The 23,959-nt window shown below is 40.0% G+C and overlaps 1 protein-coding gene across 2 annotated transcripts in view; it reads left to right on the forward strand.

Moving 5' to 3' along the window:
- Nfatc3 (nuclear factor of activated T cells 3) overlaps positions 1-23,959 on the forward strand; it is an 84,849-nt gene that overhangs the window by 7,796 nt on the left and 53,094 nt on the right. For both annotated transcript variants that reach the window (XM_006986839.4, XM_006986838.4), the window contains exons 2-3: positions 11,468-12,605; positions 16,090-16,252. In XM_006986839.4, coding sequence (XP_006986901.1) covers positions 11,468-12,605; positions 16,090-16,252 — 1,301 coding nt within the window. The remainder of the gene's footprint in view (positions 1-11,467; positions 12,606-16,089; positions 16,253-23,959) is intronic.

A 23,959-nucleotide genomic window follows, 5' to 3' on the forward strand; every position in this document is an offset into this window, starting at 1 on the left:
GTTCCCTGACAGTTTCGAGTTACAGACAGTTGTAAGCTGCCATATGGGTGCTGGGAATTGAACCTGGGTCCTCTGGAAGAGTAGTCAGTGCTCTTAAACGCTGAGCCATCTCTCCAGCCCCCCCCCCCCCATGTTCATCTTTAAAAAAAAATTAATATTTTTTTGGGGTGTGTGTGTCTGCATGCCCTGCCACAGCTTGTGTGTAGAGGTCCAAAGACAACTCGAGGAGTCAGTGCTGTCCCCCCACTCTGTGGGCTCCAGGGATTGAACTCAGGTTGTAGGCTTGGAGGCAAGCACCTTTACCTGCAGAGACATCTGGCTGGCCCTCATTCTTTGTTTTCATCACGTTGTGTTTTGGGACGGGGCCTTGGGTTTGTGTGTGTGATTTTTGTTAGTTTGTTTTGCTTGCCCATATTGTATGTAGTCTTTTTATTTCTAAAGACATATCTGTAATGGTACTGCTACTGATTTTACTTCAGTCCGCTGTACAATTTAAAATCGTATCAGTCTTTAGAGAGCTTTTTTTCTTTCAGCTCTAACCCTCCAGAGATAGGTGAAAATTGTTCTGTGAAATCCTCCAGGTTCCTGGAGATAGTGACTTTCTCAGTAGTTACAAAGGTAGAAAGGCCCCACTTTGTGTTAATTTTAGAGCAGTCTACATTACCTGCTGCTTCTCTGTGGGAGCGAGACCATGCCCGAGACCATGCCCTTTCTTTGATTGTCTTGAGGCTTCTGGTTAAGTTCCTCCAGTTCAGGTGGTTTTGCCAAGAGTCTTCAACCTTTTCTCAAGCATCCACAAGCAATATCTTCTTTTTCTCTCTCTCTTTCTCCCTTCCTTCCTTCCTTCCTTCCTTCCTTCCTTCCTTCCTTCCTTCCTTCCTTCCTTCCTTCCTTCCTTCCTTCCTTCCTTTTTTTTTTTTTTTTCCTGTTTTTTAAGACAGGGTTTCTCTGTGTAGTTTTGGTGCCTGTCCTGGATCTTGCTCTGTAGACCAGGCTGGCCTGGAACTCACAGGGATCCACCTGGCTCTGCCTCCCGAGTACTGGGATTAAAGGCGTGCGCCACCCACCACCTCCCGACCCTTTTGTCGTGTTTTGAGGGAATATTGTTCATTATGGCAGGGAAGGTTAGCTGTGGTAGCTGAGGTGTGGTTGCTGGTTACATTGCTTTACAATCAGAACACCAAGATGAATACTGTCATTCTATTATTTTTCTTTACCTTTTGAGACAAATTTGTAGCCCAGACTGGGCTTCAACCCCCCCCCCCTTTTTTTTTTTTTTAAGACAGGGGACAGGGATTCTCTGTGTAGCTTTTTGGAGCCTGTCCTGGAATTGTCTCTGCAGGCCAGGCTAGCCTAGAACTCACAGGGATCCAACCATTTGCTGAGATTGAAGCTGTGTGCCACCACTACCGGCTTTTTTTTTGTTGCTGTTTTTTTTTTTTTTTTTTGAAGTAGGGTTTCTCTGTGTAACTGTCCTGGAACTTGCTCTGTAGACCAGGCTAGCTTGGAACTCAGAGATCCACTTGTTTCTTCCTTCCCAGTGCTGGGATTAAAGGTGAGGGCCCTCACGGCCGGTTTTGCCCTTCAGTTCTTTTTTGTTGTTGGTTTTTGGTTTTTGGTTTTTCGAGACAGGGTTTCTCTTTGTAGCCCTGGCTGTCCTGGAACTCACTCTGTAGACTGGGCTGGCCTCAAACTCACCGAGATCCTCCTACCTCTACTTCCCGAGTGCTGACTGGAATTGAAGGCATGCACTATCACTGACCAGCACCCTCCAGTTCTTAATCCTGCCTCAGCTTCTCAAATGTTAGGATTATAGGCATGACAGTTTTTTTTTTTTTTTTTTTTTTTTGGTTTTTTCGAGACAGGGTTTCTCTGTGTAGCTTTGCGCCTTTCCTGGAGCTCACTTGGTAGCCCAGGCTGGCCTCGAACTCACAAAGATCCGCCTGGCTCTGCCTCCCGAGTGCTGGGATTAAAGGCGTGCGCCACCAGGCATGACAGTTTTAAAAGCTTTGTTATTCCTGTACTTTCTAAGGTGTTCACATTTGCTAATACAGAAGAGATATTTTGGCATGTATTCTGAAATATTCGTAGAAGTTTTACTGTAGTCTTTTTATTCATAGAGGTTTTACTATAGTGTTTATAGAATAATAATTTAAATTTGGGAGGCAAAAGCAAGAGGATCAAGAGTTCAAGGCTAGTCTTAGCTACATATCAAGTTCAAGGCTAGCCTGGGGTACATCAGAATCAATTTAATGGCTTTTTGTTTTGTTTTTCTAGAGACAGGATCTCATGTATTCTTGGATGGTATTGAATTTGTATACTGAAGATGAATTTCTCATTCTCCTGCTTTAGAGTGTTGAGGTTGCAGGTGTGTGCTACCACACACAATGAATGTGGTACTAGAGATTGAACCCAGAGCCTCCTGCATTCTAGACAAGCACTCTCTACCAGCTAAACTGTATCACTAGTCCAGAATCTACTTACTATTAGTGACTTACCTTTCGGCAGCATCCATAAAATATCCCTAAAATCATAGTTATTTTTATGGCAGGCATAGTCCAAACTCTGCTTTTGAGGTTTGCTTTCTTTTTTCCAGTTAAGTCTAATCATAAGGACCTTTTTGAAGAGAATTATACTGTTTGCTTTTCTTCGGTCATAAAAACTGATATTAGGGACTGGAAGAGATCTCAGTAATTAAGAGTTTGCCTCTTTTGCAGAGGACTGGAGTTTGGTCCCACAATGAAGTTTGCAGCCACCTGTAACTTCAGTTCTGTGGGGAGGGTACCTTCACACATGTGTTTGTGCACACACACAAATGTACACACACACAATAAAAATCTTCTTTTAAAAAACTGTTATTAGGCCGGGCGGTGGTGGCACACGCCTTTAATCCCAGCACTTGGGAGGCAGAGGCAGGCGGATCTTTGTGAGTTCGAGGCTAGCCTGGTCTACAGAGTGAGATCTAGGAAAGGCACAAAGCTACACAGAGAAACCCTGTCTCGGAAAAAAAAAACAACTGTTATTAATTGGAGTGTGTGTGTGTGTTGTGTGTGTGGTGTGTTTGTGCATGCATGTGAGCACATGCTAGGGAATGATATACCACTGGTTATAGTTCCATCTATGAAATAGAAACTTTAAAAAAAAAAAAGATGATGAATTGTATTATCAGTTCTTTCTCATCATTTGGTATTTGAAAATATTTTAAAATAGGGGTGGAGCTGAGGAGGCTATAATGCAGTGAAGGCAACCACAACTCAGAGGTTGGAAACCTGAGTAGGTTGAGCCCTGTTTGATAGCATGCTGTACTTTGGTCATAGCAGTAACATGAATAAGGAAGGTGTTGTTTAAAGCTATCCTAGTGGGTAAGGAGAATAGACACAGCAAACTTGGCAGGAAGCCTGGCTTCTAAATATCAAATCCAAGTCATCAAATTTGCCTTGACATGCCATATGAGGTTCTGACATGCCAAGAGGACTGCTGTGAGTTTGAGTCTGACCTTGGCTTCATGGTAAGTGCTAGGTCAGCCTGGATTTTAGTGTGAGATCCTTAGTCAAACCTTTACATCCCCTGATTTTATTTTATTTATTATCAGTAGTTTAGAATTTTGCATTTCTTTTGTTATTGTTGTTGTTTGAGACAGGGTTTCCCTGTGTAGCTTTTGGTGCCTGTCCTGGATCTCGCTGTGTAGATTATGCTGGCCTCGAACTCATAGAGATCCACCTGGCTCTGCCTCCTGAGTGCTGGGATTAAAGGTGGGATTCACCACCGCCTGGCTGTATTTCTTTTGTATTTTATAATTTGAGGTAAAATTTTTATCAACTTTACTTTTTTTTTTCCTTTTAATTTTTATTTATTCTTCTCTCATATAGTACATCCTTACCACAGTTTCCCCTTCCTCCACTCTTCCCGGTTCCCTATCACTCCTCCCTTATTCCCAAGTCCACCCCCTACTCCAGAAAAGAGCAGGACTCCCAGAGACATCAACCAAATATGGCACAACAAAATACAATAAGACCAGGCACAAACCCTCACATCAGGGCTGGGTGAGGCAACCCAGTAGAGGAAAAAGGTCCCAAAAGCAAGCAAAAGAGTCAAAGATACCCCCACACCCACTGTCCGGTGTCCTCCCAAAATACCAAGCCAACAACCATAACATATATGCAGAGGACCTAGCACAGACCTATGTAGGCTCCTTGATTGCTACTTCTGTCTCTGAGCCCCCATGAGCCCTGCTTAGTTGAGTCTGTGGACTGTGCTCTCCTGATGTCCTTTAAAATGACAGAATAAGAAAAATGCTCACTTTAGAAAATAATACTGTAGGGGAAAGACTGATGAGACCTTACCTCTCCTTAAGTAGTGTCACTTCAGTTGCCCATGCTCCTTTAAATGATAGCTCTCTCCTTCCTCTAGTAACCCTAGTTAAAGTCGATTTACCATAAAAAAGAAAAGGAAAATTAAGGGGGAAAAAGAGGGATTGGAGGGATGGCTCAGCAGTTAAGAGTACTTGTTGCTCTTGAAGAGGACCCAGGTTCAGTTCCCAGCACCCACATGATGGCTTACAACCATCTGTAACTCCAGTTCCAGGGGTTCCACTGCCCTCTTCTGATCTCTACAGACATCACTTAGTTAACTCCCTAGCCCTGCTTGTTTTTAAAGACAGTGTCTTTTTATGTGACCCAGTCTCAGTGAGCTCCTCGACTCAAGCAGTCTGACCTTTGCCTGAGTAGCTGGAACTACAGACATATATCACTATTGGTGTGTGTGCATGCATGCTGTATATGTGCTGGTACACATGCACTTGTGTGTGTGTGTGTGTGTGTGTGTGTGTGTGTGTGTGTGTGTGTGTGTGGTGTGTGTGTAGAGGCCAGAGGTTTGTGTCTTCTTCAATAGCTGTTCACTTTGTTTTGAGGTTCTTTTTATTTTTTTGAGACAGGTCTCACTGTTTCCTGGCTGGCCTATGTTTACGAGGCTGGCCAGGGGAACCTATACCCTCATTAGGCTTCTGTGAGCACCAGGCATGTATGGGGTGCACAGGCATACATTCAGTCAATAAATAAATAAATAAATAAATACTTTAAAAGAATATTTTTGTTCTGCATTGGTGGGATATATTAATAATTGAAATTGGTATGTGTCAAATTATGTGTTCATTATAGCATATTGTTTTGTTTTTATTTTTTGTCCCAGTACCCCCACCTCCCACCCCTGCCCCCAACAGCGTTTTACTTTGTAGCCCTAGCTATCCTGGACCTCACTTAGTAGACCAGGCAGGCCCTGAACTCACTGAGATCCTCCTTCTGCCTCCTGAGTGCTGGGATTAAAGGCAGGTGCACCATCACTGCCAGGCTTATTATTGCTTGTTAATGAAACTATGGGAATACATTACTTTTTGTTATTTTTCTTTTCAATATAACATCAATTTTATCTTAGAAAAACCCAATCCATCTGCTCAATCCCCCCCAAGGGGTCTAACAAAGACCTCAGGAAGGGCCAGCTCCAGCCAAGCAAGGGTTACTTTTTGTTATTTTCTGTTGCAATATTTATTTTTTTCAGATTCAAACTATAGTGTAATTTTCAACAATTTTTCTTACTTGTTTATTTGTTTGTGTTTGCACGCACACATGCCCAGAAGCTAGAGGAGGATGTTGGGCAGTCTATTTTACCATGCTCTACCTTATTCCTTTGAGATAGGCCCTCTCATTGAACTTTACATCTTCTGCCTCAGCTTCCTTAGTACTAGTATTACAGGCTTGTGTTGCCACACTTGGCTCTTGTTAAATCTTAAATGGGCATCTGTTTGTTTTTCCTTCTTTGTTTTTTGAGTCATGGTTTTGCTCTGCTGCTTAGGCTGGCTTGAAGCTCACCATACCTCAAATTTGATATTTCTGCCTCAACCTCCAGATAGCTGAGATTAGAGCCATGTGCCACTATGGCTTTTGACTGTTTCAAATTTTGAAGCTTTTCTCAGCTATGTGGTGATCGTTGTTACCTGCTTATCACTTAAAATGGGGCACCAAAATTATATATTCTGTGATCCCAAGTGGTGTTCGCTAACTGCAGGCCTCTTTGTAGGGGTTTTTACTAGGTTACCTTTGAAGTCATTATCTGTAGTTCTTTTTTCTTAGGTTAATTAGATTCCCAAGTGAGAAGTCTGCCAGTCTATTGCCTAGAGAGTGTAAGTGTGTTATGCTGTGAGCCAAGGGAGTGGAAGAGCACCTCGGGGTTCAGTGTGCACGTTTTAGAGTGACTGTATTTCATCATCCTGTTTTTAGTACGGTTGCCCAGTCATCCTTCTACTTGTCAGAAAATTTCGCTTACTGCCTAAAGAAAAAGTAGAGCGGGGAGGTGTAGAAATTTGGGAACAGGGTTAATTGGTCATTTAAAAAAAAAACAACAACTTTGTACCCAGCTAGTTTTTTAGTTTTATTTTCACTTCTTCCTAATTCAGGATTTGTTTATTATGAGTATATATAATACAAAGGCCACAGTATAATTATTGTGTGACTGTGTGTCTGTGCCTTTCACTTAGAATGTTTCAAGGCTCATTCAAGATGCAGCAGCATGTCTTTAGATGTAGCAGCATTTTTAAAATTTATTTTATATTTTATTTTTTATTCTTGTTTTTGGGTTTTGTTTGTTTGTTTTTTGTTTTTTGAGATAGGGCTTCTCTGTGTAGCCCTGGCTGTCCTGGAACTCACTCTGTAGCCCAGACTGGCCTTGAACTCACAGAAATTAGCCTGTCTCTGCCTCCTGAGTGCTGGGATTAGAATTAAAGGCTTCCCTCCCTCCTTCCTTCCTCCTTTCCTTCATTCCTTTCTTTTTTTCCTTCCTTCCTAACTTCCTCCCTCTCTCCCTCTCTCTTTCTCTCCCTTTCTTTCTTTTAAGATTTATTTATTCATGTATTTTATGTATATGAGTGCTTTATTTGCATGTATGCCTGCATAACAGAAGAGGGCATCAGATCTCATTACAGGTGGTTGTGAGCCACTATGTGGTTCTGGGAATTGAACTCAGGACCTTTGGAAGAGCAGCCAGTGCTCTTAACTGCTGAGCCATCTCTCCAGTCCCTGCATTTCTTTTCTTAATGAGAAAGATTCTTACTATGTAGTTTCAGCCTGCTGAGTAGCTTGGTTTGCAGTTGTGTAGCACCACAATAAGTTTTATTTGTTCCTTATTATATTTCATTGGATATACCACAGTTTGGTTATTCATTAATCTGTTGAGAATTATCTGATTTTTTTTCACCTTTTGGCCATTTCAAATAACACTGTTACAAACATATGTGTACAAATTCATATATAGACCTGTTTTCATTCTCATGAATATATAACTAGGAAGAATTGCTTAATCCATAGTCATTCTTTTTGTTGTTTTTGCTTTTTGAGATTATAGCCCAGACTGTTCTGGAACTCACTATGTAGCTCAGGCTGTCCTTGAACTTGTGCCAATCCTCCTTCCTTAGCCTCTTGAGTACTGGAATTTCAGATATGAGCCACGTGCCTTGCTAAAAATTTGAAAGCAGAGCTGGACTGAGGAGCCAGGTATATAGCCAAGGGTGATCTCAGATTCCTAATCTTCCTAACTCTACCTCTCAGTGCTGGGGTTATGAGCCTTTACTGCCATGGAGATCTTGCTTACTTATTGATTGACTGATTGTTGTTGTTGCTGTTATTTTTGTTTTGAGACAGCCATCCATCTGCTGGGATTACTGGTGTTGGCCATGAGGCAGAGGCAGAGGCAGCAGGATCACTGCAAGTCAACACAAGACTGGTATCATAGAGAGTTGTAGGTCAGCTTTGTGTACATGGCAGTTTGCCAACCAGTCAGGGATTCATGGTGAGATACTCCCTCACCGACACTTTTCTATCTCAAAAACAAAGCAAAAAGTGCTAGATATATAGCTTGATGGAGAATGTTTGCCAAAAAAACAGGTGGTAGGGACAAATTTGGCTCACAGGCTGTATTTTGCCAACTCTTGGTTTATTGTTAGTAAAGACATGAACTGTTTTCCAGATTATTGTCTGCTTTCCTAGGGCCCTCTAGTGGCTGATAGAACATTTAAAATAAATTAAGTCTAGTGTGGTTGGATTGGCTGCTATTATTTTTAGAATTGGGACTTTTAAACACATAGGAAAAAGATGAAGCAGTGCATTATCTTTTGTGTTCATGTCTTTGTACTACTTTAAGACATTCTGCATGTGTTTACATGTGTGTGTGTGTGTGTGTTTGTGTGTGTGTCTATGCTCCCATGCACAAGAAGGCTAGTGGAGGATGTCATGTGTTGTCCTCTATTGCTGTTCACCTTGTAGCCTTGAGGCAGGGTCTCTCACTGAACCAGAAGCTCAACATTTCAGCTAAGCTAGCTTGCCTGCTAGGAATTCCTTAGACCTGTCTGCCTCTCAGCCCTCAGTGCTGAGGTCACAGACACAGGCAGCCATACCCACCTCTTTTCGTGGGTTGATAGCGATTTGGGTTCAAGTTTTCATGTCAGCACAGAAAGCACTATTACCCAATGAGCCATTTCTATGGCCTTAAGACATCATTTATGTATATGCTTTTTTATGTAGTTTACTTGGAAGGAGGTATGAATTTCAGCATTAATCAACCACTGAAATAACATTGGTATAACAATCAACATTAGAATGAAACCATAAAGTCTCTCATGGGTGATTTCCACTTTAAAAAAAATACGATTTTTAAAGTATATTCTTAAAAATGAGTTTTTTTAAAAAACTGGATTATATAATGATGAAGAATATAGTAGTTGCTAGTATAGTTAAGTCTCTGCCAGGACTTGCTTAGTATTAAATATTCTAGCAAGGGGTAGATTTTATCTTACTTTATTCTTATTTATTTTGAGAAAGGGTTCTCTTTGCAGCCAAGGCTATCCTTAAACCCTATCCCATTGCCCAGGCTGGAGTGCTGAGATAACACATATGTGTGTCATGCCTAGCTAGGGAATAAATTAAAAATTCTAGCCGGGTGGTGGTGGCGCACGCCTTTAATCCCAGCACTTGGGAGGCATAGGCAGGCAGATCTCTTTGAATTCCAGGCCAGTCTGGTCTACAAAGTGAGTTCTAGGAAAGGCGCAAAGCTACACAGAGGAACCCTGTCTTGAAAAACAAAAACAAAACAAAAAAAAATCTAAATTTATGAAGATTAATAATCAACTATAAGTTGAAATCTTCAGTTATTTTCTATTTAGGTAAAGGATCTAGTGGTGTCTGGCTTTTTTGTTTTAATTTATTTTATGTAAAGGGATGTTTTGCCTAATATGTGTCTGTATACCATGTGTGTGCCTTGTACCCACAGAAGAGGATATTGGATCCCCTGGGACTGGAGTTTCAGATACTTGTGAGCTGCTATATGGGTGCTGGGAGTCAAATCAAACCTAGATACTGGGTGTGCAGGCACAGGCCTTTAATTCCAGCCCTTGGGAGGCAGAGGCAGGAAGATCTTTGTAAATTCAAGGCCAGCTTGGTCTACATAGTGGGTTCCAGGAGCTACATAGTAAAACCCTGTCTCAAACAAACAAACAACCTGAAAAGCAAAACAAATAAACCCAGATTCTCTAGAAGAGCAGCCAGTGCTCTCAACTAATGAGCCGTCTTCCCAGCCCCAAACAGTGGCTTTTGTAAAATGGTCTGCTGTATGAAAACATGAATTCTTAATGATAAAACTAAAGAGGAAGAAGATGTCTGTGTTAATTATAGACACTTCTTAAAAGAGAAATCTTGAATTTTATTGCAAGGAAACTGAGACCTACAGAGAGAAATAATGTGAATAAGAGTCAAAGTTAATGGTAGTACAAAAACCAACAAACCAAACCCCCACCAAAAATTAATAAAAATCTACCATTTGTTTTTGAGACAATCTCACTGTGTATCCCAGAATGGTCCTCAAACTCACTGCCTGGCCTGCCCTGGCCTAGAACTGGTGATCCTTCTGCCTCCCAAATTCAGGATTTTAAGTATGAACCATCATTCCCTCCCAACCCCCAAGGTGCTTTTATCCCTCCCCCTCCCCCCCCCCCCCAGACAGGGTTTCTCTGTGGCCTGAACTCAGAGATCCACCTGCCTTGCCTCCTGAGTGCTGGGGTTAAAGGCGTGTGCCAACACCACCTGACTTCCCAGGTGCTCTTCTTCTTTCTTTTCTTTTTTTTGTTTTTGTTTTTTTTTTTCAAGTCAGGGTTTCTCTGTGTAGTTTTGGTGCCTATTCTGGATCTCACTCTGTAGACCAGGCTGGCCTCAAATTCACAGAGATCCGCCTGGCTCTGCCTCCTTAGTGCCGGGATTAAAGGCATGTGCCACTACCGCCTGGGCCCCAGGTGCTTTTCAAAGACTTGTTTCATTCAGTCTTAACCTGCAAGTGCCAAATATAGCACTATCGTTTGAAAAATATTTCTGTCATTAAAAAAATTCTTGTAGGGAAGTAGTGGTGGCATACGCCTTTATTCCCAGCACTCTGGAGGCAAAGGCAAGCGACTCTCTTGTGAATTTGAGGCCAGTGTGGTCTACAAAGTGAGTTCCAGGAAATCCAGAGCTATACAGAGAAACCCTGTCTTGAAAAACCAAAAAGAAAAAAATTCTTTGGGGCTGGGAGATACATAATACTGAAAGCACCTGCTGCTTTTACAGAGGATCTAGGTTCAGTTCCTGTACCCACAAAGTGTGACTTACAACCTTCTGTAACTCCAGTTCCAGGAGATCTGATGCCACCTGTACACGTGTAGTATATTAATATAAATGCAGGCAAACACAAAAAATGAAAATAATAAAATATCTGAAATTTTAAATTAAATTCAGGGTTTTTTCCCCTTGGGTGGTGGTGGTGGTGTGAGTGTGCACATGCCGTAGTGCTCATATGGAAGTTGTAGGACAGCATGTGGGAGTTGGTTTTCTCCCATCGTGTGGGTCCCAGAGGTTGAGCTCATTATCACTGGGCTTGGCAGCAAGCACCTTTCCCCACTAAGCCATCTTGCTAGCCCAGTTTATATTATCTTACAGTTCTGTGGCTTTAATTAGTTTTATTTGTGTGAGAGTATATGGATATATACCTTTTAGAAAAAAATATTCTTTAGTCTCAGATAATAATTTTTGGAAATGTGGAAGTAAAGAAAAAGAATGTTACATATTCCCATATGTAACATTCATGCATAGCTGCAAAAATAAAAAGATTCATTTTTAAATTCACCTTTGTTGTGGTTCAAGCTGGCCTGAAACTCACTATATAGCTAAGATAGGCATTGAATGCTCAGTAATCTTTCTGCCTATGTATTGCAATAAACAGAATCACTGTGCCCAATCCTTTACTGGAGCTAATGACAAGCATTTTGGTGTCCAAATTTTTTTCTCTCAAGATTGTTATTTTTAATCTAGTAATTTATACACTTGAATTTTCTAATTTCTTTTATTGACTTTTTTGGTTGTGGTGGTTTTTTTTTTTTGTTTTTCCTTCCCTTTCATAGATATTGAGCCAGATGATTGTGCATCCATTTACATCTTTAATGTAGATCCACCTCCATCTACTTTAAACTCATCACTTGGCTTACCACATCATGGACTGCTGCAGTCTCACTCTTCTGTTTTGTCGCCATCATTTCAGCTCCAAAGTCACAAAAATTATGAAGGAACTGGTGATATTTCTGAATCTAAATATAGCCCATTAGGTGGCCCCAAACCCTTTGAGTGCCCAAGTATTCAAATTACATCCATCTCTCCTAACTGTCATCAAGGAACAGATGCACATGAAGATGACCTACAGATAAATGATCCAGAAAGGGAATATTTGGAAAGACCTTCTAGAGATCATCTCTATCTTCCACTTGAGCCATCCTACCGGGAGTCTTCCTTTAGTCCAAGTCCTGCCAGCAGCATTTCTTCTAGGAGCTGGTTCTCAGATGCATCTTCTTGTGAATCTCTCTCACACATTTATGATGATGTGGACTCAGAGTTGAATGAAGCTGCTGCTCGATTTACTCTTGGCTCACCTCTGACTTCTCCAGGTGGCTCTCCAGGAGGCTGTCCTGGAGAAGACTCCTGGCAGCAACAGTATGGACCTGGACACGCCTTGTCACCTAGGCAATCTCCTTGCCACTCTCCTAGATCCAGTATCACTGATGAGAATTGGCTGAGCCCCAGACCAGCCTCAGGACCCTCATCAAGGCCCACTTCTCCCTGTGGTAAACGACGGCACTCCAGTGCTGAAGTCTGTTATGCTGGTTCCCTTTCACCCCATCACTCACCCGTTCCTTCCCCTGGCCACTCCCCTAGGGGAAGTGTAACAGAAGATACCTGGCTTACTGCTTCTGTCCACACTGGATCAGGCCTTGGCCCTGCACCTTTCCCATTTCAGTACTGTGTAGAGACTGATATCCCTTTGAAAACAAGGAAGACTTCTGAAGATCAAGCTGCCATACTACCAGGAAAATTAGAGGTCTGTTCCGATGATCAAGGGAGCTTATCACCATCCCGGGAAACTTCAGTAGATGATGGCCTTGGATCTCAGTATCCTTTAAAGAAAGATTCATCTGGTGACCAATTTCTTTCAGTTCCTTCACCCTTTACCTGGAGCAAACCAAAGCCTGGCCACACCCCTATATTTCGGTGAGTTGATAGAAATGGCTGCTGATCGTTTTTTTTTCATGCTTACAGGTCATTTGCATTGTCTAACTACATTATCTGTCTATGTTTGACTACCTTGCCTTCCCTTTTCCCTTCCCTCTCTCTCCTCCCCTCCCTCTCCCCTTTCCCTTCCCTCTCCTTTTTTCTCCTTCCTTCTCTTTCCCCTCTCCCTTCCCTCATCTTCCTTGTTCTTTGTTTTTTTTTTAAAATAAATTATACCAGCCAAAAACTTAGAAGTCCTTTTTATTTCCCTTTAAGTCTTAAAAGTGTTTTTAAATTGACTAAAGTTACATTTAAAAGTATATAGATAAAGAAAATGAAAGCTGATGGATTGTAGATAATAGTAAACAACCTTTAAGGATCCCTAAAAGGAATTTCCTTATCTAGAAGAGGTGATTGTACAGGTGGGTTATAGAATGAATTATATTACTAATAAATTAACTGGGAATTTGCATATTTTGAAGAAGTATGTATGTGGGCGTGGGGGGGGAGGGCACGTGTGTGTGTGTGTGTGTGTGTGTGTGTGTGTGTGTGTGTGTGTGTGTTCATGTGGAGGCCAGAAAACAGCTATGGGTGTTGTTCCTCAGGAGTCATACATCTTGTTTTTTGAGACAAGGCTTCTTATTGGCCTAGAGCTCACAAAGCTTAACACCCCCACACACGCACAGGCACACAACAACTTTATTATTGTATGTGTGCACACTTGTGGAGGATATGCGTGAATGTGGCATGTGTGTCGTTCCCTGTGTGTGCTGTTCAGAAAACAACTTTCTGGAGTTGATTCTTTCCTTCCACCTTTGTGTGGGTTCTGGGGATTGAACTGAAGTCCTTATGCTTGCTAGCGTGGCAAGCACTTTACTGACTGAGTTCTCCTCTAGCTTTGCCCTATTGCTGGCAAGCATTTTCCCCACAATTTATTTACTTTTAAATGCTTATTTCATTGAGATAGTGTCTTGCTATATTACCTGTGTTGACCCATGATGACCTAAAATGTGTGGTGCTACAGCTCCAACCTCCATGCTATTTGCTTAGCCTTCCTAACTTTTTTTTTTAATTTTCAACGGTCTTGTTTTCTTTCTTTGAGACTGGATCTTATGTAGCTCAGATTGATCTCAGGTTTACTATATAACAGATGATGGCCTTAAAGTTCTGACCCTCCTGCCTCTAGCTCCAAAGTTCTGGGATAACAAGTGTTATATAATGCTAGGATTCAAACTCGGGGTTTCTTGCATGCTAGACAAGAACTCTACTAACTGAGCTTTGTGTCCATTATTATTTGACCTGTAAATATGTAAGTAATTTTCTAGTTCAATATTTTCTTTGTGTGTATGTGTACATGTGTGCATATAGGTGCATGTGGAGGCCAGAGGTTGACATTGGATGTCTTCCTCATTCCTTATTTGCTTCTCCATTTACTTTTTAAAAGATAAGATCTCTCATTGAACCTGGTTATCTGGAAAGCCCCAGGGAGCCTCCTGTCTCTGCCTCCCTAGTACTGGGATTACAGACTGAGGACACTGTGCTGGCTTACATGTGTGTTCTGGGGATTTGAACTAAGGCCCTCATCATAGAATGGCAAGCACTCTTCCTACTGAACAATCTCCCAAGCCCACAAGCATAACAGATGGATTTCCACATAGATCCATACCAAAGCGTGGAGCGATACATACAGACAGAAATATAAGCATAACAGATGGATTTCCACATAGATCCATACCAAAGCGTGGAGCGATACATACAGACAGAAATATAAAACTACTTTTACCAGAATGTAGTTGTGGGGCTTTTTTTGGTTGGGTTTTTTGGGTTTTGTTTGTTTGTTTGTTTGTTTGTTTGTTTGTTTGTTTTGACTCTTTGGGGGCCTGCCACCTAGCTCCCAAATAAATAGAGAGCTTATTCTTATTTATGAATGCCCAGCCTTAGCTTGGCTTGTTTCTAGCTAGCTTTTCTAACTTAAATTAACCCGTTTCTCTTTTTAGCTATGTTTTGCCTCTGGGCTTTTTACCTTTCTTAGTGTATATATCTTTCTTATTCTGTAGCTGGCTATGTGGCCGGCATCCTCTCCCTTTCTTGCTCCTCCTTTCTCTTTTTCTCCCTAGATTTCTTTTCCCATTTATTCTCTCTGCATGCCAGCCCCACCTATTTCTCTCTCCTGCCTAGCTATTGGCCATTCAGTTCTTTATTAGATCAATCAGGTGTTTTAGGCAAAGTAACAGCTATACAGAGTTAAACAAATGCAACACATCCTTGCATTATTAAATAAATATCCCATAGCATAAACGAATGTAATACATCTTAAACTAATATTCTGTAACACCAGAAGATCTAGGTTTGATTCAGAGATGAATATCTTTTTTTCTTTTCTTTTTTTTTTCTTCAAGACAGGTTTCTCTGTGTAGTTTTGGTGCCTCTCCTGGATTACACTCTGTAGACCAGGCTGGCCTCCAACTAACAGAGATCCACCTGGTTTTGCCTCCTGAGTGCTGGGATTAAAGGCGTGTGACACTACTGTCTGGCCAGAGATGAATATCTTTAAGAGACTGAACTACTTTTTTGATTGCTTTTATAGTTATATATAGAGTTGAGAAAGTTTTACAAATCATTGTAGGGTTTGTCCTTTTTCAAAATAAAAAAGGAATCCTAAAAGCAGAAACAATATATTTTAGTCTTCAGGTTAAAGAATTATTTTTTCGCCGGGTGGTCATGGCACATGCCTTTCATCCCAGCACTCGGGAGGCAGAGACAGGTAGATCTGTGTGAGTTTGAAGCCAGCCTAGTCTATAGAGTGAGCTCCAGGGCAGGCTCTAAAGCTTCATAGAAACCTTATCTCGAAAAACAAAAACAAACAACAACAACAAAAAAAGAATTATTTATTCATTAAAAAGAATAATCATGGGCTGGAGAGATGGCTCAGTGGTTAAGAGCACTGACTGTTCTTCCAGAGGTCCTGAGTTCAATTCTCAGCAACCACATGGTGGCTCACAACCACCTGTAATGAGACCTGGTGCCCTCTTCTGACCTGCAAGGACACATGCATGCAGACCACTGTATACATAATAAATAAATCTAAAAAAAAAAAAAAAAAAAAAAAAAAAAGAATAATCATCAGGGTGGTAGGGGCATACACCTTTAATCCCAGTTTTCAGGAAGCAGAGGCAGGTGGATCTCAGCCTGGACTAGAGTTCAAGGTCAGCCTGGTCTACAGAGCAAGTTCCAGAACAGGCAGGAATGTACAGAGAAACCCTGTCTCAAAGACCAATAAATAAATAAAGCATTAATTAATTTAAAAGGGTGGTCTGTTAAATATCTACCATAATTGGCACTATAACTTACTAAATGAAGTTGATTTTGGAATACTTTGTTTAAAAAAACCATTGGAAAAAATATTGGAACTGGCATAGAGATGCTTTGAGTCTGTGCTTGGCAATGATAATATGGTGAAACTGTGTGTATGTTTTGTTTATAGCACATCTTCATTACCTCCATTGGACTGGCCTTTACCAACTCACTTTGGACAATGTGAATTGAAAATAGAAGTGCAACCTAAAACTCATCATCGAGCCCATTATGAAACTGAAGGTAGCCGAGGGGCAGTGAAGGCCTCTACTGGTGGTCATCCTGTTGTGAAGGTATGAGACTTTGGAGCTTTACTTCATAGATGCTGTACACATGGTAATGATTGGGTGAGGGTATTGATTTAGCAAAGAGAGAAAAAACTCAAATCTGGAGAGCTCTGTTTTGTGTGCTTGTTGATAGGGCTGTACTTTTGTTAGTCTAGAAGAAACCTTCCTGGCTGACTTTCCATCTGGCTAAATAAGATGTTGGTGGTATATTGTGCTGGGCAGTGGTGGCCAGCACTTGGAAGGCAGAGGCAGGCGAATCTCTGAGTTCAAGGTCAGCCTGGTCTACAGAGTGAGTTCTAAGACAGTCAGGACTACATAGAGAAACCCTGTCTCTAAAGACAAACACACAAATAAAAAAGAGCATATTGTCTTTATAAATATAATACATGTTCATTTAAAATGTGATACAGGACTAGGGAAATGACTCAGTGGAGAAAGAACATGTTCTGTAAACGTGAGGACTGGAGTTTGGATTTCAACAATGACTTTAAAAGCCAGCCATGACTACATATGCTTCTAACTCTCAACATTAGGGTATACAGACAGGCTGATTTCAAGAGCTTTCTGGCTGGCTGGCCAGCCTAGTCAAAAGAGCCAGCTTCAGGTTCAGTGAGAGAACTTGTCACAAGGCAATAAGGCAGAAAATGATAAAGGAACTTCGTGTGCATTCAAGTCATGCAATACACATGTACACACATGCAGATTTAAGTTATGTAGAAAATAGAAAAAAATGATGCAATAGATTATCCAAAATTTGTCATTCTGAAAAATAAGCAACATTTGGTAACATTTTAGTAACATTTCAGTTTCTCTCTCCCTCACTTTTCTTTTGAATATATATTTATTCTATATATCTATATGTATATAGTGGAAGATAGTTGTCTAGAAAGATGAATTAATTTTAAAATTTATTTTATGTGTATTTGTGTGTGCCTTTTTGTTTGTATGTGCCTGTATCTCCTGAAACTGGAGTTACAGGAAGCTATGAGTCTCAGGGTGTAGGTGCTTAGAACTGAACCCAAGTCTACTGTAAGAAGAGCAAGTGCTTTTATCTGCTAAGCCATTCTCCAGCCTCATTAATTTTTTTTTCTTTTTTTTGGTTTTTCAAGGCAGAGTTTCTCTGTGTAACAATCCTGGCTGTCCTGGAACTTGCTCTGTAGATCACACTCATAGAGATCTGCCTGCCTCTGCCTCCTGAGTGCTGGGGTTAAAGGTGTGTGCCACCACTGCCCAGCTGTCATTAATTTTTTGAAGATAGTAGGTTAGTAACCTTTACATCACTGATAACATACGTGAGGTCATCAGCTTTCCCGAGGAAGGGTTATTTTGGCTCAGTTTTAGAGGTTCTTGTTGATTAGCTCTGTTGCACTGGGCCTATGGTAAGCCAGTATACCATGGTGGGAACACATGGCAGAGGAAGACCCTTACCTCATAGAGTCTAGGAGGCTGGAGAGATGGCTCAGTGGTTAAGAGCACTAGCTGCTCTTCCAGAGGACCTGGGTTCAGTTCCCAGCACCCGCATGGCAGCTTACAACTGTCTGTAATTCCAGTTCTAGTGGATCCAACACCCTCATACAGATATCCAGACAAAACACTTAATTCACGTAAAATAAAAATAAATAAATCATTAAAAAGAAATGCTCCTTCCAACCATGTTCCAGTATACTAATTTTTTTTTCCAACTAACTCCCACTGTTTAAAGTTTCTGCCACTTCCCAGTAGCACCACAGATTGGCAGCCAAGGGTTTAACAAATAGGCCTTTGGAGGACATGTACATCAGCCATAGCAGATAGAATTATACTGAACATTTTGTGATTAAGGTATTTATTTTCTTTTAACTTAACTAGAATAAAATTGTGTAAAATTTGCATATTTGGTATATATTAAGTACGTCTCATATTTTAAAGCTTTGAATCAAATTATTTTTTATTTTGATTTCACTTGACTATAACATAAAAAAACGAAAAGAAACCTTGGGGCTAGAAAGATGGCTCAGTGGTTAAGAGCACTAGCTGTTTTTCCAAGGACCCGGGTTCAGTTCCAAGCACCTACATGGCAGCTAACAACTGTCTGTAACTCCAGTTTCAGGGTACCCAACACCCTCATACAGACATACATGCAGGCAAAACACCAATGAATGTAAATGAGTAAAAATAAGAAAAAGTTAAAAGAAAATAGTTACTAAGAAATGCTGAGTCTTAAACCATTGGTGCTGGTTCTTACTTGTAATCTCAGCCTTCAGAGGACTCAGCCAAGGGTAGTGAGTGGTTCACGACTTTAGTCCCAGCACTCTGGAGGCAGGGACAGGTGGATCTCTGTGAGTTCAAGGCCAGCCAGGGCTACAGAGTGAGACCCTGTCTTGAAAAAACAAAAACAAAGCACCGAATACTTAGCTCAAGAGGATCACTGTGGATTCAAGGTCAGTCTGGGACACATTGTGAGTTCTAGGACAATATGGGCTACAAAGTGAGCTTCTATTTTAAAGAAAAAATAAATAAGTAAATAAACAACAACAAAAAGAAAAAAACAAACAAACAAAAAACCAATATCCTGAATACCAATATTTATAGCTGTTAACAGACCCAAATAAGAAACAACTCAAATGTCAGGTGGTGGTGGCACATGCTTTTAATCCCAGCACTTGGGACGGTGGATCTCTGAGTTCGAGGCCAGCCTGATCTACAGAATGAGTTCCAGGACAGGCTCCAAAGCTACAGAGAAACCCTGTCTCGGGGTGGGGGAGTGGGGAAGGGACACCTCAAGTAGATTAAACAACCTCTAGTATGTTTATAGGGTACTGCTACCATCTGTAAGAAGGAACAAAGAGTTGGTGTGTGCAACAACTTCTGTGGTTCTCCATGGTGCTTTGGTCTGTCGTGGTTCTCTAGGGAAGTGTGCTGATTGAAGAAAAACAAAAAACAAAAGAAAAAACCAAACTTCCCAACATACATACAATATGATTCTATTTATAGTTTCTCAAATTAAACAAACTTTAGAGACAGAACAAGATTAATAGTTACCAGTAAACAGAGTTGAAGTGTCACAAATATGAAGGGGCAGCACAAGAAAACTCATTTGTGGTGATGGAACATGTCTTTATCTTTACTAGTGCAGTAATTACTTAAATCCCTACCTGTGGCTGGGTGGCGGTGGCTCTTGGGATGCAGAGCCAGGTGGATCTCTGTGAGTTCGAGGCCAGCCTGGTCTACAGAGCGAGATTCAGGACAGGCACCAAAACTACACAGAGAAACCCTGTCTCGAAAAAACAAAACAAAACAAAAAAATCTCTACCTGTGATAAAATGCACACAGGCAAACAGACATTCAAGAATGCATATAAAATATGTGGAAACTGTGTGGGACTGTAGTCGGCAATTATATCAGTGCTAGTGGTATTTAATACAGCTCAGTATTGTAAGTGCATGCTATAGTATATAACTGCCTGCATGTCACATCAAGGTGCTGACCCATGGGAATTTTTTGTGACCTTCACTAAGGAAAAAGAAAAGCTTCTACTATAGTTGGATCAACCTGGTCTGCCCAGTGAGACTGTGTCTCAAAAGTAAAAAGAGTCTAGATTAAACAATGGCAAATCAGCCTTTTCTTTTCTATTTTGTTGCTGTGCTGGGGGCCGTACCCAGAGCCTCACACATGCTAGGTAAGTACTGTACTACTGAATTCTGTCCCTAGCTTGAGGCAGAAATATTTTAAATCTTACCATAGAAATTACTGAAGTTTGAAAAACAAGGTTTATATTTTTTATTTGTCAGAGCTGAGGACCTAACCCAGGGCCTTGTGCTTGCTAGGCAAGCACTCTACCACTGAGCTAAATCCCCAACCTGTTTTTAGGCTTTGTATTTTATCATATGTCAAGATCCATTGCCTAGTGATGATTTGTTTATTTTATTTTATTTTTTTGAGACAAAGTCTCATGTAGCTCAGATTCACCTAAAAGTCACTGTGTAGTTCAGGATGGCCATGAAATACTTATCTTCCTGCTTATGTTCCAAGTGTTAGAATAACAGTTGTGTGCTGCCATACCTGACTCTAATGATGATTTTTTTATATGACATTGTTATATGTACATTTTAACATTTATTTTTGTTTTGTCACATTGTTACTTTTAAGTAATTTATATTATGGAATTTTAATTTTGTATTTTTAGTATCTCTACAATGTTTCTAGTATGTTCATGTTTCTGATATAGAAAAATCCAGGGGCCTTCCCCAAATAAATTGGCAGGACTGATAATGGAACTGTTGTTATTAAAGTTGCTATAATGTGTCCTGTAGTGACCTTCAGGCTTTATCCCTCCAGCTTAAGTTAAATTAAGCAGGCACAGACCTTTGCTATGGAAACGATATAGAAACATAACAAACAACACCGCAGAGGGGCCTGATTAGAAGAGCACTGATAGTAGATGAAAGATTTTAGAGGGTAATGTTAGCAGTAGTAATTTATTGATAGCCTGTAACATAAATATGCTTCTGGGATAGGATCAGGTGATAGTCTAGCTAGTTTATTCTTCTTTAAAATCTCTGAGAGGCGGAGGAGCAGTCCTTTTTTTCTTATGCTGCATTATATGGACTTAAGCGGATGTGTGTTATGAAATGTATTTATATATATCCCTTTGAAGTCTTATATGTACGATCACCTTCCCACAGCAGTAGTTTACTTTATCGAAGTGAAAAGGACAGGTGGCTTACATCTTTACCAAGCTGGTATGAATATAAGTCATCTAATGTGACTAAGGATTCTTTGATATATGGTGCTTATCCAGTTGTCATGTGATACCCTGGAATAACATTCATGTATAATAGTAACATTTTTAAATTTGTATTTCAATTTTAGATTTAACTACTTCATTTTGGCCAGGTACTTAGTATTTATTGTTTAAATATTATATTTACCAGTCTTGAGTTATTTTGTGCTATGAAATTGTATCTTTTATTCCAAAAGTTATTCATTCAACAATGATGTAGAGTCTTTAATGTGCTAGACTTATGTATAGTCTCTGGTGACAGCAAGGTGGATGCTGTTCTCTTCAAGTATTTAGAGGCAAGTGCTGAAGCTGTTGTTTCTTCCATCACTGGAAAAACTATTGATTTCATACAGTTTGAACATGAAAGGCAATAGGTACAGCAGAAAGAAGCATTTATCAGCATTGAGTTTGAAAAAGTTTCCAGTTTTTTGTTTTGTTTTTTTTTACAATTTTCACCTGCAGACTGGAAAATAAAAATGACATGCACTGTGTAGGAGTTTTAGGATTAAATGGACTTAGTTAAAGCAGAATATATAACCAATTTCTACCTTCACCTTTTCCGTCTCTCTGTAAAGAATAGATTAGTAGTGAGTTTTTTGTTTTGTTTTGTATATTTGTGTGTGTGGCATTATCATTTAACTCATTTGCTACCATAGAATCAAAGGAAAATCATTAAATTTAATTTTTCCACATGTACATATATACATGTATGCCTTTCCAATTTCTTCTTTAGTGATTTAAGCCTTTCTTTTTACTGTGTTCATATTGAAAATATTGTTTTATTAACTAGTTTTCTTTCAATTAAACCTTTAATTTAATTTAATTTATTTATTTATTTTGGTTTTTCGAGACAGGGTTTCTCTGTGTAGCTTTGGAGCCTATCCTGGAACTCACTCTGTAGACCAGGCCGGCCTCGAACTCACAGAGATCTGCCTGGCTCTGCCTCCCGAGTGCTGGGATTAAAGGCATGCGCCACCACCGCCCGGCTCAATTTTATTAATTTGTTAATGACAAAACAATTTAAATGAATTACAAATGAAAATATTGGCATTTTTAATATGTAAATTTTTAGGTATTTACAGAAAGTTACAAATTCTGCTTGAATATAGTAAATTGCACATTGTTTACCTTAGTTGAACATGAGATAGCTGCAACTTGAATTTTCTGATGGGGCAAAAAGGACACGAGTCTTTTTTGTACCTTAAGAGCCCAAGGTAATGTCAGGAATTTGAGGCACTGATGTCTCTGGAAAAGGGACGTGAGATGAGGGTGGAAACAGTAAATTTGATAAATGTCTATAAAAACATGGTAGCTTCCTAGATTGTGTGTGTGTGTGCGCGCGCGTGTGTTGTTGTTACATACCAATTGGTAACTTCTATCTTGTCATGTAGCAATGCTAGTAATTTTAGTAGATGAGGTAAAAAAAATCTATATTAAAACATGAATTAGAGGTTCTGAGGGCAACATTTAGGAAATCTGGTAGATCTACTGCAAATGCTAATTGAATGGGAGACACACTGAAAGTTTGCAGACTAAATAGTAAAACCTATGATACCCTTTGTTAACTTCCATAATACTTGAAGTAAGTTTATACTCTGTTAGATGAGAAACTGGAGGATTTATTTTAGGTGTACTGACCAACCCTACAGAAAAGATTTATAGAATATGAAAAATAAACTAACTTTATTTGTTTGTTTGTTTGTTGGATTTTCCTGGCAGGGTTTCTCTGTGTAGCCCTGGCTGTCCTGGATCTCATTCTGTAGAACAGGCTGGCCTCGAACTCACAAAGATCCACGTGGCTCTGCCTCCCAAGTGCTGGGATTAAAGGTATGCACTACCACTGCCCGGCATACTTTATTATTTTAAAATGTTTAAGTTACAGGTGTGAAAGGCATGTATTAACTCTAGCTCAAACAGAAAGTTTAATAAAAATGTAATTAATTAAGATCTACAACGTAAAGCTAGGCATAGTGGCTCTTAATATAAAAGGCATTAATTAACTCTAGCTTAAAGTTTTTTTTTTTTTTTTTTTTGTTTTTCGAGACAGGGTTTCTCTGTGTAGCTTTGCGCCTTTCCTGGGACTCACTTGGTAGCCCAGGCTGGCCTCGAACTCACAGAGATCCGCCTGGCTCTGCCTCCCGAGTGCTGGGATTAAAGGCGTGCGCCACCACTGCCCGGCTAGCTTAAAGTTTTATGAAAATGTAACTAAAATCTGCAGATAAAGCGAGGCATAGAAGTTCACACCTGAAAACTTAGCATTTGAATAGCTTAGAAGAAAGATTGCTACAAGTTCAAGGCCAGTCTGAGCTGCTGAATAAGACCCTGTCTCAAAAAAATGAAAAAAGGTTTTATGTATATATTTAAAATATGGCTCATCTGTAACATACATGCAGTAATAGTGCAAACACAGAATGCTGGTTTAAATTCTTTTTTTTTGTTGTTGTTGTCTTGTTTTTTTCTGTTTCTTGTTTTGTTTTTTCAAGACAGAGTTTCTCTGTGTATCCCTGGCTGTCTTAGAACTTCCTCTGTAGACCAGGCTGGTCTTGAACTCAGAGATCTGCCTGCCTTACTGCTAGACTTAAATTCCTTTTTTTTTTTTAAAGTACAGATTTGCTTGGGGAATAGGATTGAAGATGTGCATATGTTATTTGAAAGCCACCAATCTCTCTCTTTTTATTTAATTTATTATTTTGTGTGTATGGGTGTTTTGGCTGCATGTATGTCTTTGTACTGTGTATGTGTGTGTGTGCAGTTGCCCCCTGCAAACCAGAAGAGGACATTGTGTCTTCCTAGGACTGGAATTACAGGCAGGTTGTAAGCCACCACATTGGTTTTTATCTTCCTAGATAAATGATCAAAAGATAATATATCTTTAAAAAGATACTACTTAAATTATGAAATAGCAGTATAAACCTGATCTTTAAAAATGTGAAAGTAAATTCTAGAAGAAA

The sequence above is a fragment of the Peromyscus maniculatus genome, chromosome 5 (assembly GCF_049852395.1).
Source record: "Peromyscus maniculatus bairdii isolate BWxNUB_F1_BW_parent chromosome 5, HU_Pman_BW_mat_3.1, whole genome shotgun sequence".
Lineage (NCBI taxonomy): Eukaryota > Metazoa > Chordata > Mammalia > Rodentia > Cricetidae > Peromyscus > Peromyscus maniculatus.